This window comes from Oryza sativa, chromosome 8 (assembly GCF_034140825.1).
Source record: "Oryza sativa Japonica Group chromosome 8, ASM3414082v1".
In the NCBI taxonomy this organism is placed as follows: Eukaryota; Viridiplantae; Streptophyta; class Magnoliopsida; order Poales; family Poaceae; genus Oryza; species Oryza sativa.
In genome coordinates, this window is record NC_089042.1 from 24,362,307 (window position 1) to 24,375,454 (window position 13,148).

Below are 13,148 nucleotides of genomic sequence, written 5' to 3' on the forward strand. Positions count from 1 at the left end.
TTTTACTCCTCCTACTACTACCTTGTTGTTACCGGCTATAGTAAACGGCTCCTCACGTCACGTCAACGCCTAATGCAACCGCGGTCAACTCACGCCGAGGCACGTGCTCGCACACCCGAGTCCAACGCCTCCAACCCCAGACCTCCATCCCCGCCGCTAACGGCCGTCACACTAGCGCCGTCACGGACAGAGCAAAAAAAAAAAAAAACTCGCCTCGGCTATACGCGAGACGCGAGAAAGCAAGAGAACGACGCCGTATAAAGAATCGCCTCCCTCCCACCACCGCAGGCGAGAGAGAGGAACTGAGGAAGCGAAGCGAAGCGAGAGAGGAGGAGAAAGCCCGGAGAGCTTGCCCTCGCCGCGCCGCGGAGATCCGCTTCCCCATCCCCCCAACACGTCGCCGCCGCCGCCGCCTTCCTTGCTGCGCGGGGTAATGCGCGGCCATGGGACTGCAAGGTACGCGCGCTCTCTCTCTCCTCTTCCCTGTTCGTTCGTTCGTTCGCTCGCCGGAGTGGGGGTTTTCGCCGAGGTTTTCTCCTCCTGAGATCGATTTGGTTGATGTATACGCAGGGAATAAGGCGACGCACGACTTCCTCTCGCTGTACGCCGCCGCCGCCACCGCCACGGACTACTCGCCGCTCCCGCGCCACCCGGACTCCAAGCCCTCGGCGCCGGCGCCGCCGCCCGCTCAAGGTGAGCTAGCTCACGCAATTTTTTTTTTCTCCCGGATGGTGAGGTGGATCTCCCGTCTCGAAATACTTTGCCAAATTCGGCATAGTTTTTTTTTTCTTTTCTTGTTCTCGTGTGAAACCACACAGAATTAACCAGAACGGATCAAGGAATTGCTACCGTCATAATCCTACTATTTGCAGTGGTTTAAAAACTAAATACTAGGAGTATATCATTATGGTTTATGTCTTGTGGAAAAAGATAAACTTTTTTGCGATGTTTGGTCAAGGAAAACGACGAGTTAACGAAGGGAAATGATCACGTGTAGCTAGGCTGTGTGTGTGAGAGAGAGAGAGGGGGCACGATGCAAAGAGACGTCCACGACTTCCTTTCTGTTGCAGTCTACGATTTTCTTTTTCAAAAATTCCGAATGTTAGTGTGCAAAAGTGGTCGGCATATCATTATTCTTGCAGGTTGTCATGCCAGATCATTATCGGTCGATCAGATCTCCGCAAGTTGGTTTTCGAATTCGTATTCTTATTATTACTACAAGTTTAAACTGTTTTCATCCAAACCACTCGATCCACTCCATATTATGCATGCTAAATTGCACAAAAAAAAAGTAATTGAGAGATGGATTTTTGATGGATTTTTTTTCGATGATGCTGAACTTGTGATCATTTCCGTTGCAGATTTCTTCCTCAAGACACACGACTTCCTGCCGCAGGTAGAGAAGAGAGCCGACCAGACACCACCGCCGCCGCCGCCGCCGCCGCCCCACGCCGCGGTCACCGCCGAGAAGCAGCTGCTCCACCAGCACGCGTTGGCCGCCGCCGGCGCGTTCACCATCAACCACGCCGTGGCCGCGGCCGCCACCGCCGTCAAGCAGGAGCCGCCCTTCGCGCCGTGGTGCCAGCCCGTCGCCGCCGTAGATCCCCGAGGTACGCCCGTGCTCTCGTCGCTTGCGCCTTCGATCGCGATCGTCGTGAGCCGCGCCGCGCGCGTGGCGGTGCCCGCCGGTGGTTGGGCGCGCCGCGCGCCACCTCCTCCACGTGCCCGGCGCGGCGCCTTCCTCCTCCTCCGGTGGTTGGGGCGTCGGCGTCGCCGCCGCGCGGCGAGCACGTCGACGCACGCGCGCGACGCGCGTAGCTGGTGGCCACCCGCTGACACGCGGAGGCGGTAGGGGGATGGTAGGGTGGGCGGGGCTAGGGAGTAGGCGAGTAGGCCTGGCCGGCCGCACGGGGGACGTGGGCTCGCTGGGCCCGGATGCGTGTGGGGGACGGGCCTGGACGTGGGCCAGAGGCTGCGTGCTGGGTGCACGTGGATAGCAGCATGGGCCCGGGTACGGGCCTGGTTGTGGGCCATGGGACGTGAGCACTAGAGCGCTCGCTTTTCTGGATAGACCCGGACCACAAGTAATACTGGGACAAGCAGATGAATCCACTTTCAAACTTAAAAAAGCTTACTTTGTATATGAATTTTATTCTATAGAATGGAGGAGGTAGTAAATCATATTGCCATTTGTTATATATCATTGTATTATTAGGATTTTATAAGTGAAGCTTGGGCTTTACGATAAGAGTTAATTAAAGTGTTCATAGTCCACTAAAAAAAGTGTTAATAGATTCTGTAGTATTTTTCACAGGAAACAATGTGACTAATGTGAAAATCATTACATCTAAGGGCTTCTTTTGAATCAAAGGAATTATGATGAATTTCATAAAATTAAAATTCTATATAGAGTAAATTTCACAAAACTACATATACTATGACAAAATTATTACAAAACTACATATTTAACTCAATGTATCACAAAACTATACATTTAACATCAAATTTATCACAAAACTACACATTTAAGATGAAGTGTCACAAAATTACATGTTTAGTAACTAAATTATCATAAAATTACAGGTTTAGAACCAATTTGATCACAAAGTAATAATGTTTATAACTCCACCATAACAATGGTGCTAGGGATTTAAACTCCAAAAGTTGTAGTTTTGTGATAAGTTTCATATTAAATATGCATTTTTGTGATACTTAACCTAAAATCTGCAGTTTTGTGATAAATTTGGTGCTAAATGTGTAGTTTTATGATACAACTCCTTAAGTATGTAGTTTTGTGATAATTTGATCAAAATACATGTAGTTTTGTGAAATTTACTCTTCTATATAAAATTTTCATATGTAGCCCTTTTATTAAAAAGATTGAAGTTTTCCTAATCCAATAAAATTCCTATAGAGTAATAGAATGGTTCATTACATATAAATTTTGGAGAAAACTTAGTAAGAGGTTCAACCTCTTGAAAAAATTCTTCTGAGCCTATCTCTCACGTTCAATTTCCGTATTTTTTCCGTGGTCCAATCAAATAATCATTCTTGTGTTTTTCATGTATTTTACAATCTTCCATTCAGAAATCATGTAATTTTACTATTCCTCTATTTTTTAATCATACGATTTAAAGTACCTTGAATGAATCCTGAACCATGTAACGTGGGTAAACAATTTTTTTACCTTGAGTTTCAACTGGCAAGACTTTTGCTAGGGCAAAGATTCGGGTTTGGATTTAAAAAAAGGATTCGGGTTTGATTCACAGCACTGTTTACCTTACGGTTTTCTCTGTGAATATACAAGTAATAGTTGTCCTTTTGTCGTTCAGCTAACTCCTCTTTCCATCACATGCTTATTACACTTTTTTTTTGTACTACTACAATATTCCAAGTCCAAACAGCACCTCCAAAGGCGAGTACATGAAGATTAAATATTTAACAAACCGTAGTATCCTAAGACGTGGAAAATATATTCAATAATCATCCTGACAATAGACTTTGGAAACATCTAATGATTCTTTCTCTGTTCCAACTCTTCATCCAAACACACTCCTACTAGTTGTACAGTAGTTCAGAAAAACCGGAGGAAAGGGAGCTAAAGGCGTGTGCTTTGTGCTGTTTGTTCACCCGGCAGGTCACCAGTGGTCGCTCCCCTTCGCCGCGCGCGCCGTCGCCGTCGCCTCCTCCAGGCCGCAGCAGCAGCAGCAGCAGCCACCGCCGCCGGAGAGGAAGGGTGGCGGTGGATTCATGGACGCCGGCTCCAGATCCAGTGGCGGCGCGGGCTTCGACGACGACGACGGCCATGCCGCGCGCCGCGAGGTCTCCTCCTCGCTGAAAGGTGGAGTACCTCAATTCTGCATTTCTGATGAATCAGTTTGGTATACGCGCTTTTGGAGACATTTTGGATGTGGGGGGTGGTGAAAATGAACGAGTTTTTGTCGAGATTTTTGTGTTAATTTTGTTTTCTTTTTTTGGGTTTAGAGCTCACGGTCAGGGTGGAAGGGAAAGGTGGGAGCTGCAGCGGCAGCGCTGGCACGGATCAGATGCCGAACACGCCGCGCTCGAAGCACTCCGCCACCGAGCAGCGCAGGCGCAGCAAAATCAACGACAGGTGAGTGGAGAATCGGAGTGCTACTTGTCTAGTTTGATAAGCTCTCGGTTACTAATCTGTCGTTGTATATGCGTAAAAGGATCTTTTGTCGATCTATAAATAAATTTGTGTCAACAGTTTAAGCTGCATTCAACTGTTTGCGCTGCTATTTGCTGGGAAAATAGTCTGCATGAATCCAATGTTGTGAACTTGTGGTGCCACTAGAAAGTGCTCATCTTTCTGCAACATAAATGCCAATTATCTGAACCTTTGAGGAGTTGGTTTGAGGAGAGGCTGTAGCATTTAGGGTAGTTCCTAAGGCTAACAGTGGAGACGGTGCTCATCTTTTCTACAGCAAAGTTGTCCATTGCCTGAGATGCTGGAAGCTGTAGGTGTTTGGTTAGGCTAGAAAGATGTGAATATAATAGATCGTGGATATCCTGTTATTACGGAGTTTGAGAATAATGCGCTGGAGTTTGGAATAGTTATGCTCAAATAGATGAACTACTGCACTGTGAAATGCATCTTAGTTTGGGTTTTCAGATTTCTTGCCAAAAAAAAAGCATTGCTGTTGTGCATATAATTATTGTTTAAATGGTCCATCTAAATTTATTTTGCACGTCCAATTATTTTGCAGATTTCAACTTCTTAGAGACTTATTGCCTCATAATGATCAAAAGAGAGACAAAGCATCATTTCTCTTAGAGGTAAGAAAGTTTATTGATTGCTTTAGTTGTAATCTGTTTTCTATCGACTATCTTTACTATCTCTAACGATATTTATTTCAATTCAGGTTATTGAATACATACGGTTTTTACAAGAGAAAGTACAAAAGTATGAGGTTTCATACCCGGAGTGGAACCAAGAAAATGCAAAGGTTGTGCCATGGACAAACATCTATTTCCGTTCTTCCTGGAAAAATGCGCAGGTAAGTTTGCTACTAACAAATCTTTACATCTTACTTGTCGAGGCTTATTATGAGGTACTAACAAGACTTCCCTTCATCACATGTTTGCTTTGCAGAACAAAGGCCAAGTTCCTGCAGATCATTCACCTGACCCTCCAGAACTTCTGAAAAATGGTTCCCCCTATATGTTCCCTTTTACAGGGAACTCTGATAATAACAATGCAGTTGAAACTGCAGCTGCTTCAGGTGCACAGGATCAGGCAGAAACTGATCCAATGAGTCGTGTGTCTTACAGATCAGTGGACACTCCCAGTCCCAATAATGTTGCAGGTACAATTTCTAGTCCAACCTAGCTTTATAACTTGCAGGACTTCTGCACTCCTTCATTAGAGTTAGAAACTCTCTCAAGTTTCAACCTGTTTGTTAATGTGTAGACAAAGTTACATCTCAGCCACACGCTCAACTGGTGAGACCATCACCTGCAGAGAATCACACAGTAAACTGCGACAAGTTAAATAATTCTGACCTTGCCATCGATGAGGGAACAATCAGTCTATCAAGCCAATATTCCCAAGAGTATGTACTAATAACGTTTTTTTCTGTAAAAACTGCTTTACCCATCTGTGTCACCATTGTTTACGCATTTCTTTTTTTTCTCTTGTTTCCAATTTTGATATGCAACACCTGACATGCATTTTTTTCCACGAATTTTTTGATGAAGTTGGATTTTGTTTTTTTCGTCCATAACAGGTTGCTTAACAAGTTGAATCATGCCCTGGAAAACTCGGGTATAGATTTGTCCCAAGCCAGCATCTCCGTGCAAATAAATCTTGGCAAGAGGGCTATGAAGAGATCTACTCCTGCTGCAACCTCCACTTCTAAGGTAGGATTTATGTCTCGTATTGACACTAAGAGCCACTACATTATGTTTGTGGTAATTGAAATTGGAGCTGGCAATGGATGTTATACATGGTTTAGTTGTTTTACAATGTTGACTTCGTTGGTTATAACACAATTTGGACCTCCGAGGCAATTCTTGGGCAGCATCAGAGCATTTTTACAATCTGCACAATTTAATCCTTTGACATTGTTATCTGATATGCTATTTACGTTATAGGAGCTCACTGATCCGGCATCTAATAGTCAAGCAATGGGCCGTCAGCTTAGGTTGGGTGATGGCGCTGAAGAACATCGACAAGCCTCAAAGCGACACAAATCAGATAACAGCTGATGGTTTGCTCCTGAAAACCCCAGATATTCAACCATTTTTTGCTCCTAACTGTGTACGGGGAGCCCCAAGGTTTTATGTATATTAAGTTTACCTGTGACGTCTCGACAAAACAAGGCCTTGATGTATTCTTTCATTTAATCACTTCGCCGTTCTAGCCCCTAGGGAAGAAAGGAAGCTTCCATTGCAGATTGTGAAGCTGCTTTTGTCCATATGCTTCCATTCATATGAGAAGTTTCTCCCACCCTCTGACAGAATGTCTTTTGTAACATAATTCAGAAATGAGCTATCCAAAGTTCCATCAGTTCCCCTTGTGATGTGTAATGTGTTATTTGTCCCTGAAGATTGAAGTTACACAAGACCAACCTGTAATCTGATGATGGTGTATTTGCAGTCCATTGGTTCATGCCGTGAAAATGATTTCGTGTTTCTGCATACTCTGACACATCATTCGATTTTCTACTGCTCGAAACCTCCCGGTATCCTTCACCATAAATAAATCACAAGGGTGATCCATCGATTGGCTTATCAGTTACAGCAAAAATCTGAATTCTAAAACTTAATTTTAGAGTATGTTTTGAGGGTGTTTTTTTTTACATAGTTTATATTCTAGCATTGGTTTTTAAGTCGTGAAGGATACAGATGTAAAAGTTTTACCTGTAGATTATTTCGTGTAATCCTGGTTACTTCGTTCACTATTTCACGGCTGATACGATGACTCGATGAGGCTGCTTTTGCACCGGATGTTTACACGGATCCCATTCTGCCAACCACATAATCTGCACCTATGCGTGACACGTTGATTCCACGAATTTGACGTTTAGCAGTCAAGTAGAAAAAAATAAACGTGACACGTTGAAAAGCGTGTGATCTGAGGTTCTGATGAGCACTGTCATCTTTAGCCGGCGCCGCCGTTGCGTCATACGTAGCCGAAATTCTCCCCTGACGCTTCCAGTTGCAGAGCCCCACGTCCGTCGATCGAGTGGCCGCCGCATCCGAAAGCCAAACACGACCCCGGCCTGCGGCTGAGCACGACGCCGAGTGAACCTGACGTGCCAACGCTGTAGCAGAATCAATCAAACTCATTAAAACTGTATTAGAATAAGCTCTGTACTGTTGTACGTTCTCTGAATTTGATCAAAACGTGCAGGACGGACGGATGGGTTGCTTCCAACTCAAGGGAAAGTCCTGAGTTCCTAAAAATATCACATTGAATCTTTAGACACATGCTTAGAACATTAAATATAGATTAAAAGAAAAACTAATTGTACAGTTGGGGGAAATCGCGAGACAAATCTTTTAAGCCTAATTAGTCCATGATTAGTCATAAGTGCTACATTAACTTACATGCGCTAATGGCGGATTAATTAGGCTCAAAAGATTCGTCTCGCAGTTTCCAGGCGAGTTATGAAATTAGTTTTTTTATTCGTGTCCAAAAACCCGTTCCGACATCGAATCAAATGTCCGATGTGGCACCTAAAGATTTTTATTTCGCGAACTAAACAGGCCCATGTGTCGACCGAATCTGCGACCCACGAATTTGCGGATGATAGCTCTGGACCGACCCTACCATATGATATTATGATAGCGGCGCTGAGACGATGGATACTGAAAATATATTCGGGTCATGGACTTGGCTAATCCATGACTGGAAATGAAAACGGCGGATCAGAAAAGAAATCCGAATCCTTCGAGATGGCAGATCACTCGCATCTCCCAGGACCATCCTACGGCGACCCATGTCTCTTCCCGTCTCTTGGACGGCATCGCACCACGTCGCCGAGACGCCACCCCTACCCAGAGTCAAAAGAACGGTTCACAACATCAGCTTTCAACTACTACTACTAAACTCTAATTGCAGATCGACAAGGGGATATTGTGATGATAATGATCTAATCGAGGCTCGATCCCAATTTATATCTGTCGATATCTCATCGTCACGTTTGCCGCGACATGCAGGCATATAGCGGAGGAGTACGGCTAATTTAGCAACTTGTTCCGGGTCGTGTTGGAGTAGCATCCATCATCGATCGGTTTTACTACTACTGACGGGGAGGGAATAAGAGCAGGTACTATAGCAGGCTATAAGGCCGCCTTTGAATTGGAGGAAAAATAGAGAAAAAAATAAAAGAATTGAAATCCTACACTATTTATGTCTTTATTCGTAGGAATGAGAAAAGGAAAAATGTAGGAAACTTTTCTAATCCTACAATTCTAAAGTAAAAACGTAGGAAAGTTAACATCTACTCTAACCTCTTGGAAAACTTTTCCTTGAGTCTATTTCTCTCATCTGATTCATGCATTTTTCCTGCGGTCTAATCAAACGGTCATTCCTATATTTTTTCTGTGTTTTCCAATCCTCTATTTTACACTTGCATTCCTATCAAAATCCTGTATTTTTCCTATCCCTCCGGTTTTTCAATCCTGCGATTCAAAAGGGCTCTAAGCCAGCTATAAACATATTTTAAAGAGATAAAAAAGAGAGAGCAGAGCAGCGGGCTACAGATCTGTAGCCAGCTGCAGCACGGATTTCAAGACGTACTGTGTGTATAACAAGTAGTACAAGGTATTAATAGTATAGTAAACAACTATTGTATAAATTAGCTATTACATTGGCTATAGATGATTTAGAGTCAATAGTTGGCTATACTATTAAACTTGCTCTAAGGCCTTCTCTTTCATTCCCGAGAGACCGAGATCATGAGATGTTGTTATCCAGTTTGTGTCGGGGAGCAAACAATGACTGCCCAGCCGATGGGATCATGAGATGTGCGAGAGAGAGAGAGAGAGAGGCAATGTGCCATGCACCAAGCGACGATCGATCGATCGATCCATCGTGCGTGCGTGTGAGCCCCCCACGACGATCGCGGAGAGAGATGAGAGGAACCCAATCCGATCCAGTCCAATCGGATCCGGTCACCACTCCCGACGCGTCGCGTCGCGTCGCTGTCGCCGAGATCGGTGGTGGTCTCCGCGTCGTCTGCGCGCCGAGCCGTTCGCCCGTGTGCGCCGACGCGCAGCGGACGCCGCACAGAGTTTACAAAACCGTACGATAATCTTCTCGGTTCTTAAGACCACGATATATCCGTACGATAATCTTCTCGGTTCCTAAGACCACGATATATCTCACGGTAACCGCTAAACCGTGAGACGACGGTAAAGCTCGTCCTAAACAATCCGATGGATTGCGTTGCGCGGCGGCGACGCGGGCAGCATTGGCGCGGCGCGGCGAGAGGCGGGGGGGATTCGTTCGGTTGCGTGATGCGGCGCGGCAGAGGACAGCAGCAAGGGTGGGGTTGGGTGTGGGGGCCGCGTGCGTGCGGCGACCGAGACCACCGTCCATGGCCCGGGCGGGGGCCATGTGCTCGGCCGGGGAGGGGTTGGCCCACGGGCGTACGGCCCATCCCGTTCTGATCCAGTGAAATCCAGGCAGCTCGGCCCCACGCGCCGCGGTCTCGCTACTGCGCCAGTGTACTACTACTGTACCACCTTGCCGGATTCGATTTCGTCGCATGTTTTTTTCATACGAGGTGGTATCCTCTCACTCTCACCCTCATCCACAGCTGGGCCGGTGAAACTTTGAATTTGAAGTGCACTTGTTGCAACAAAACGTTTAAATTTTTCGTATTATTTCAAACGTTAGGAGGGGCTCAAAGAAGTCTCGGGTGATTTGAACTGCTCGGCGGCAGCGGGAGCTGATAGGTCGGCGTCGCGTTGAAACGGCTCGTTTGGTTTTTTTATTGGGTTTCGGTGGATTCGCGTCGTTGGGTTTGGCCGCTGGGAGCGGGCAGGCAGGCGTCAACAGGGGTGGGGCCCGCACACCGGCGTACGAGGTGGACCCCACTGGACAGACAGCTGCTTGCCTCACGAAGCATGGCTGCCCAACTAATGCCGTCCGCCCACGTGGCCAACCCGCGACCACCCGCGCCGGTGGCCGACACGGCGCATAGTTCCGTGCCCGAGACGATAAGTCCATCCGTCCGAACGGCTCCTCACCCGCCGTGAACCCAACCCACATCCGCTGACGCGTGGGCCACCACGGTGGTTGCCGCCGCCCGCGTCATCGACGCGAGGAGGGGGGGTGGTAAGTGGGTGGTGGGCCCCACAGGTCGGTCGCTGTCGTCCTCCCCCCTTCGCTAGGCGCCACGCCGGCGTACGGCGGCGCTAATCGCGGTTAACTGTACAAAATCATGGCCGATCTCGCACGGTGGACGTCGCTGACAGGTGGGACCCGTGGACAGGATGAACCGACCGCTGACCCGTGGGCCCCTGGGGGGCGGTGGTGGCGGTATGTATAGGAGTGGGGAGAGTGTACCTCGTGTAACCACCTTCGTCGTCACCGCGACTGCGACCATAAGAGACTCCCGCTTCCGCCAACCGCCCACCACCCGTTCGACCATTTGCTTGCCCCCGCTCCTCGGTTCCTCCCGACTCCACCGGCGCGCGCGCGCGGAGGGACCAGAGCAGCCACGGCGCCGCCGCGCATGCAGGAGCAGCAGCCGGAGACCGGCCGCCGGCCGGCGCAGCAGTTCGCCACCGTCGACCTGCGCCGTCCCAAGGGCTACGCGGCGGCTCCCGCGACGCCACAGCCTGGTTCGGCTGCGACTGCTGCTGCCGCCGCTGGCCCGGCTGCGACGGCGGCAGCGGCGGCGGCGGGGGAGGGTGACCCGTGCCCGCGGTGCGAGTCGCGGGACACCAAATTCTGCTACTACAACAACTACAACACCTCCCAGCCCCGGCACTTCTGCAAGTGTTGCCGCCGCTACTGGACCAAGGGTGGCACGCTCCGCAACGTCCCCGTCGGCGGCGGCACGCGCAAGAAGTCCTCGTCTTCGTCGTCGTCGTCTTCCTCGTCATCCGCCGCCGCCGCAGCACCCGCCGCCAAGCGCCAGAAGACGTCGAAGAAGCGCCGCGTCACGACTCCCGAGCCCCTCGCCGCCACCACCCCCGTCCTCACCGAAGCCGCCGCTGACTCCGCCGCCAAGACGACGACCGAAGCTACGTCGGAGAAGAAGACGACGACTTCCACAACGACGACGACACCGCCGGCGCCTGACACCACGAGCGAGATCACCACGGAGCTCGTCGTCCCGGCCGTGGAGGAGGACTCGTTCACGGACCTCCTGCAGCCGGACTCCGCCGCCGTCACCCTCGGCCTCGACTTCTCCGACTACCCGTCCATCACCAAGAGTCTGGCCGACCCGGACCTGCACTTCGAGTGGCCGCCGCCGGCGTTCGACATGGCGTCCTACTGGCCGGCCGGCGCCGGGTTCGCCGACCCGGACCCGACCGCCGTGTTCCTCAACCTCCCATGAGCCCACTCGCCCGGCGGCGGCGGCGGCGGCTCAGGTGGGTGTGGGGGTTTCCAACTACACCCGATGATGATTTCATCAGTTTCCGATTAATTAGTAAATTGCGCGTGGGGTATATGGTGAAAATGATGACGTTAATCTTAGCTTTTTGAGATTAGTGGCCGTGTTTTACTCTCGAGAGGGGCTAACTCAACCAAGTTTGGGTTGTTTTTCATGTGTATAACTCCTATCAAGGCTTGGGCTTTTTTTTTTCATACAATGGTCCTGCTATTTTCTACTCCATTTCTCTACAGCTTTTATTATTGTTTCTGAAAATCTCTTCAAAAGTCATCCCTGTTGCATAGTCGCAGTAGTACCATCCTTCGTCACACGATGAAAACAAGTGCTTTTCTTGAAATTTTCGAGCGTTACGATGAAGTCGTCAAGATGTTCATGTGGCTGAGGGGACTTGTTAGGGCAGTTTTCCGTGTGGCGTTGAGCCGTGCGAGCCACGACGAGTTGTTGATGCGTGGGTGATTCTCGGCGGTTTGTAGCCGCGGATGGGGTGGGGTGGAGTACGAGTAGTGGGCGTGATTCGGAGCGTGGCGTTTGGGGCGGCGGGGCAATGGCATCCGATTCCACGGGGGGGCGTGGCGGAATCGCTGTCGTGCGCGCATCTCCCCGGGCATCGCGTGATGGATCGGTCGCCAGCCACCGTGTAGCGGCAGCGGCCGCCCCGGGGGCCCCGGGAATAATTGCGTCCAGTGCAGCAGCCAGCCAAGCCGTTTGCCGCCCCGCCGATGCGAGCGTGATGAGACGACGACGAGAGTACACCGAGTACGAGACCACTTGCGTTGCCGCCTCGTACGCGAGCGAGCGCGTGAGGTGAGGAGGACGTGTCGCGCTCGGGGGGGGGGGGGGGGGGGGGGGGGGGGTGGCGTTGGTTCGGTTGGGCGTCGCGGTCGGAGGGGTTAAAAATGGTGGGTGCCCGATCGGTGGAGGCCCCCGACCCCCACCTGCGGGCGCGCGCCCGTGACCCCTCCCGTCCCAGTCCCAGCGGCGACCGCGACGGGGCCGCGTGCGCGTCGGGGTCAAAATCGGAGGGTTGCCGCCGCGACGAGGCGCGCGGGGGGTGCTATTGCAAGTAGTAGTAGTACATGCGACCACACCAGCGAACGAGCCGTGTCGCGCCGAGCCGAGGCGCCGTGAAGCGTGGCGTGTCGTGCGCGCTGTCGGTACCACACGCACGCTCCGCATAATAATTATATAAGGTTTTAACTATGAACGAGACGGTGACGCGACGGGTAGTAGTAATCCCTCCGTTTTTAATAGAGGATTCTGTTAACTTTAAACATATATTTAACCATTCGTATTATTTAAAAGTATAAGATATAACACATTTAATACTTTAAGTGATATAAAAACCTCATAACAAAAATAAATTATAATTACATAATTTTGAAAATAAAATATATAATTAAACGTGTTAACAATATCATCTATTTAAAAAACTGATGTACTATGCGTGCGTGTTGCCGGCGGGAGTGGTTCGCGACGCGACGGCGACGTGGCCGTGGGATGGAGTTTGAGCTGTGGGGCTCTGGTTGGAGCAGGGGTCGGTGAACTCGG

At 49.6% G+C, this 13,148-nt stretch overlaps 2 protein-coding genes across 3 annotated transcripts; both read left to right on the forward strand.

Annotated features, from left to right (window-relative positions):
• Nucleotides 1–249: 249 nt before the first annotated feature.
• Nucleotides 250–6,545, forward strand: LOC4345899 (transcription factor BIM2). 2 transcript variants are annotated; one of them, XM_015795006.3, is made up of 11 exons: nucleotides 250–456; nucleotides 571–693; nucleotides 1,362–1,610; nucleotides 3,638–3,841; nucleotides 3,985–4,114; nucleotides 4,731–4,800; nucleotides 4,887–5,021; nucleotides 5,117–5,330; nucleotides 5,435–5,576; nucleotides 5,751–5,883; nucleotides 6,118–6,545. In XM_015795006.3, exons 1-11 carry the CDS (start codon nucleotides 444–446, stop codon nucleotides 6,229–6,231), a joined length of 1,527 nt encoding a protein of 508 aa, XP_015650492.1. In that variant the 5' UTR covers nucleotides 250–443; the 3' UTR covers nucleotides 6,232–6,545. The 2 variants fall into 2 exon arrangements, with proteins under 2 accessions (XP_015650492.1, XP_015650490.3); XM_015795004.3 differs by lacking the exons at nucleotides 250–456; nucleotides 571–693 and adding an exon at nucleotides 1,069–1,184.
• Nucleotides 6,546–10,548: 4,003 nt separating this feature from the next.
• Nucleotides 10,549–11,817, forward strand: LOC4345900 (dof zinc finger protein MNB1A). The gene has a single exon (XM_015795007.3). It carries the CDS (start codon nucleotides 10,713–10,715, stop codon nucleotides 11,541–11,543), a length of 831 nt encoding a protein of 276 aa, XP_015650493.1. The 5' UTR covers nucleotides 10,549–10,712; the 3' UTR covers nucleotides 11,544–11,817.
• The last annotated feature ends 1,331 nt before the right edge of the window (nucleotides 11,818–13,148 follow it).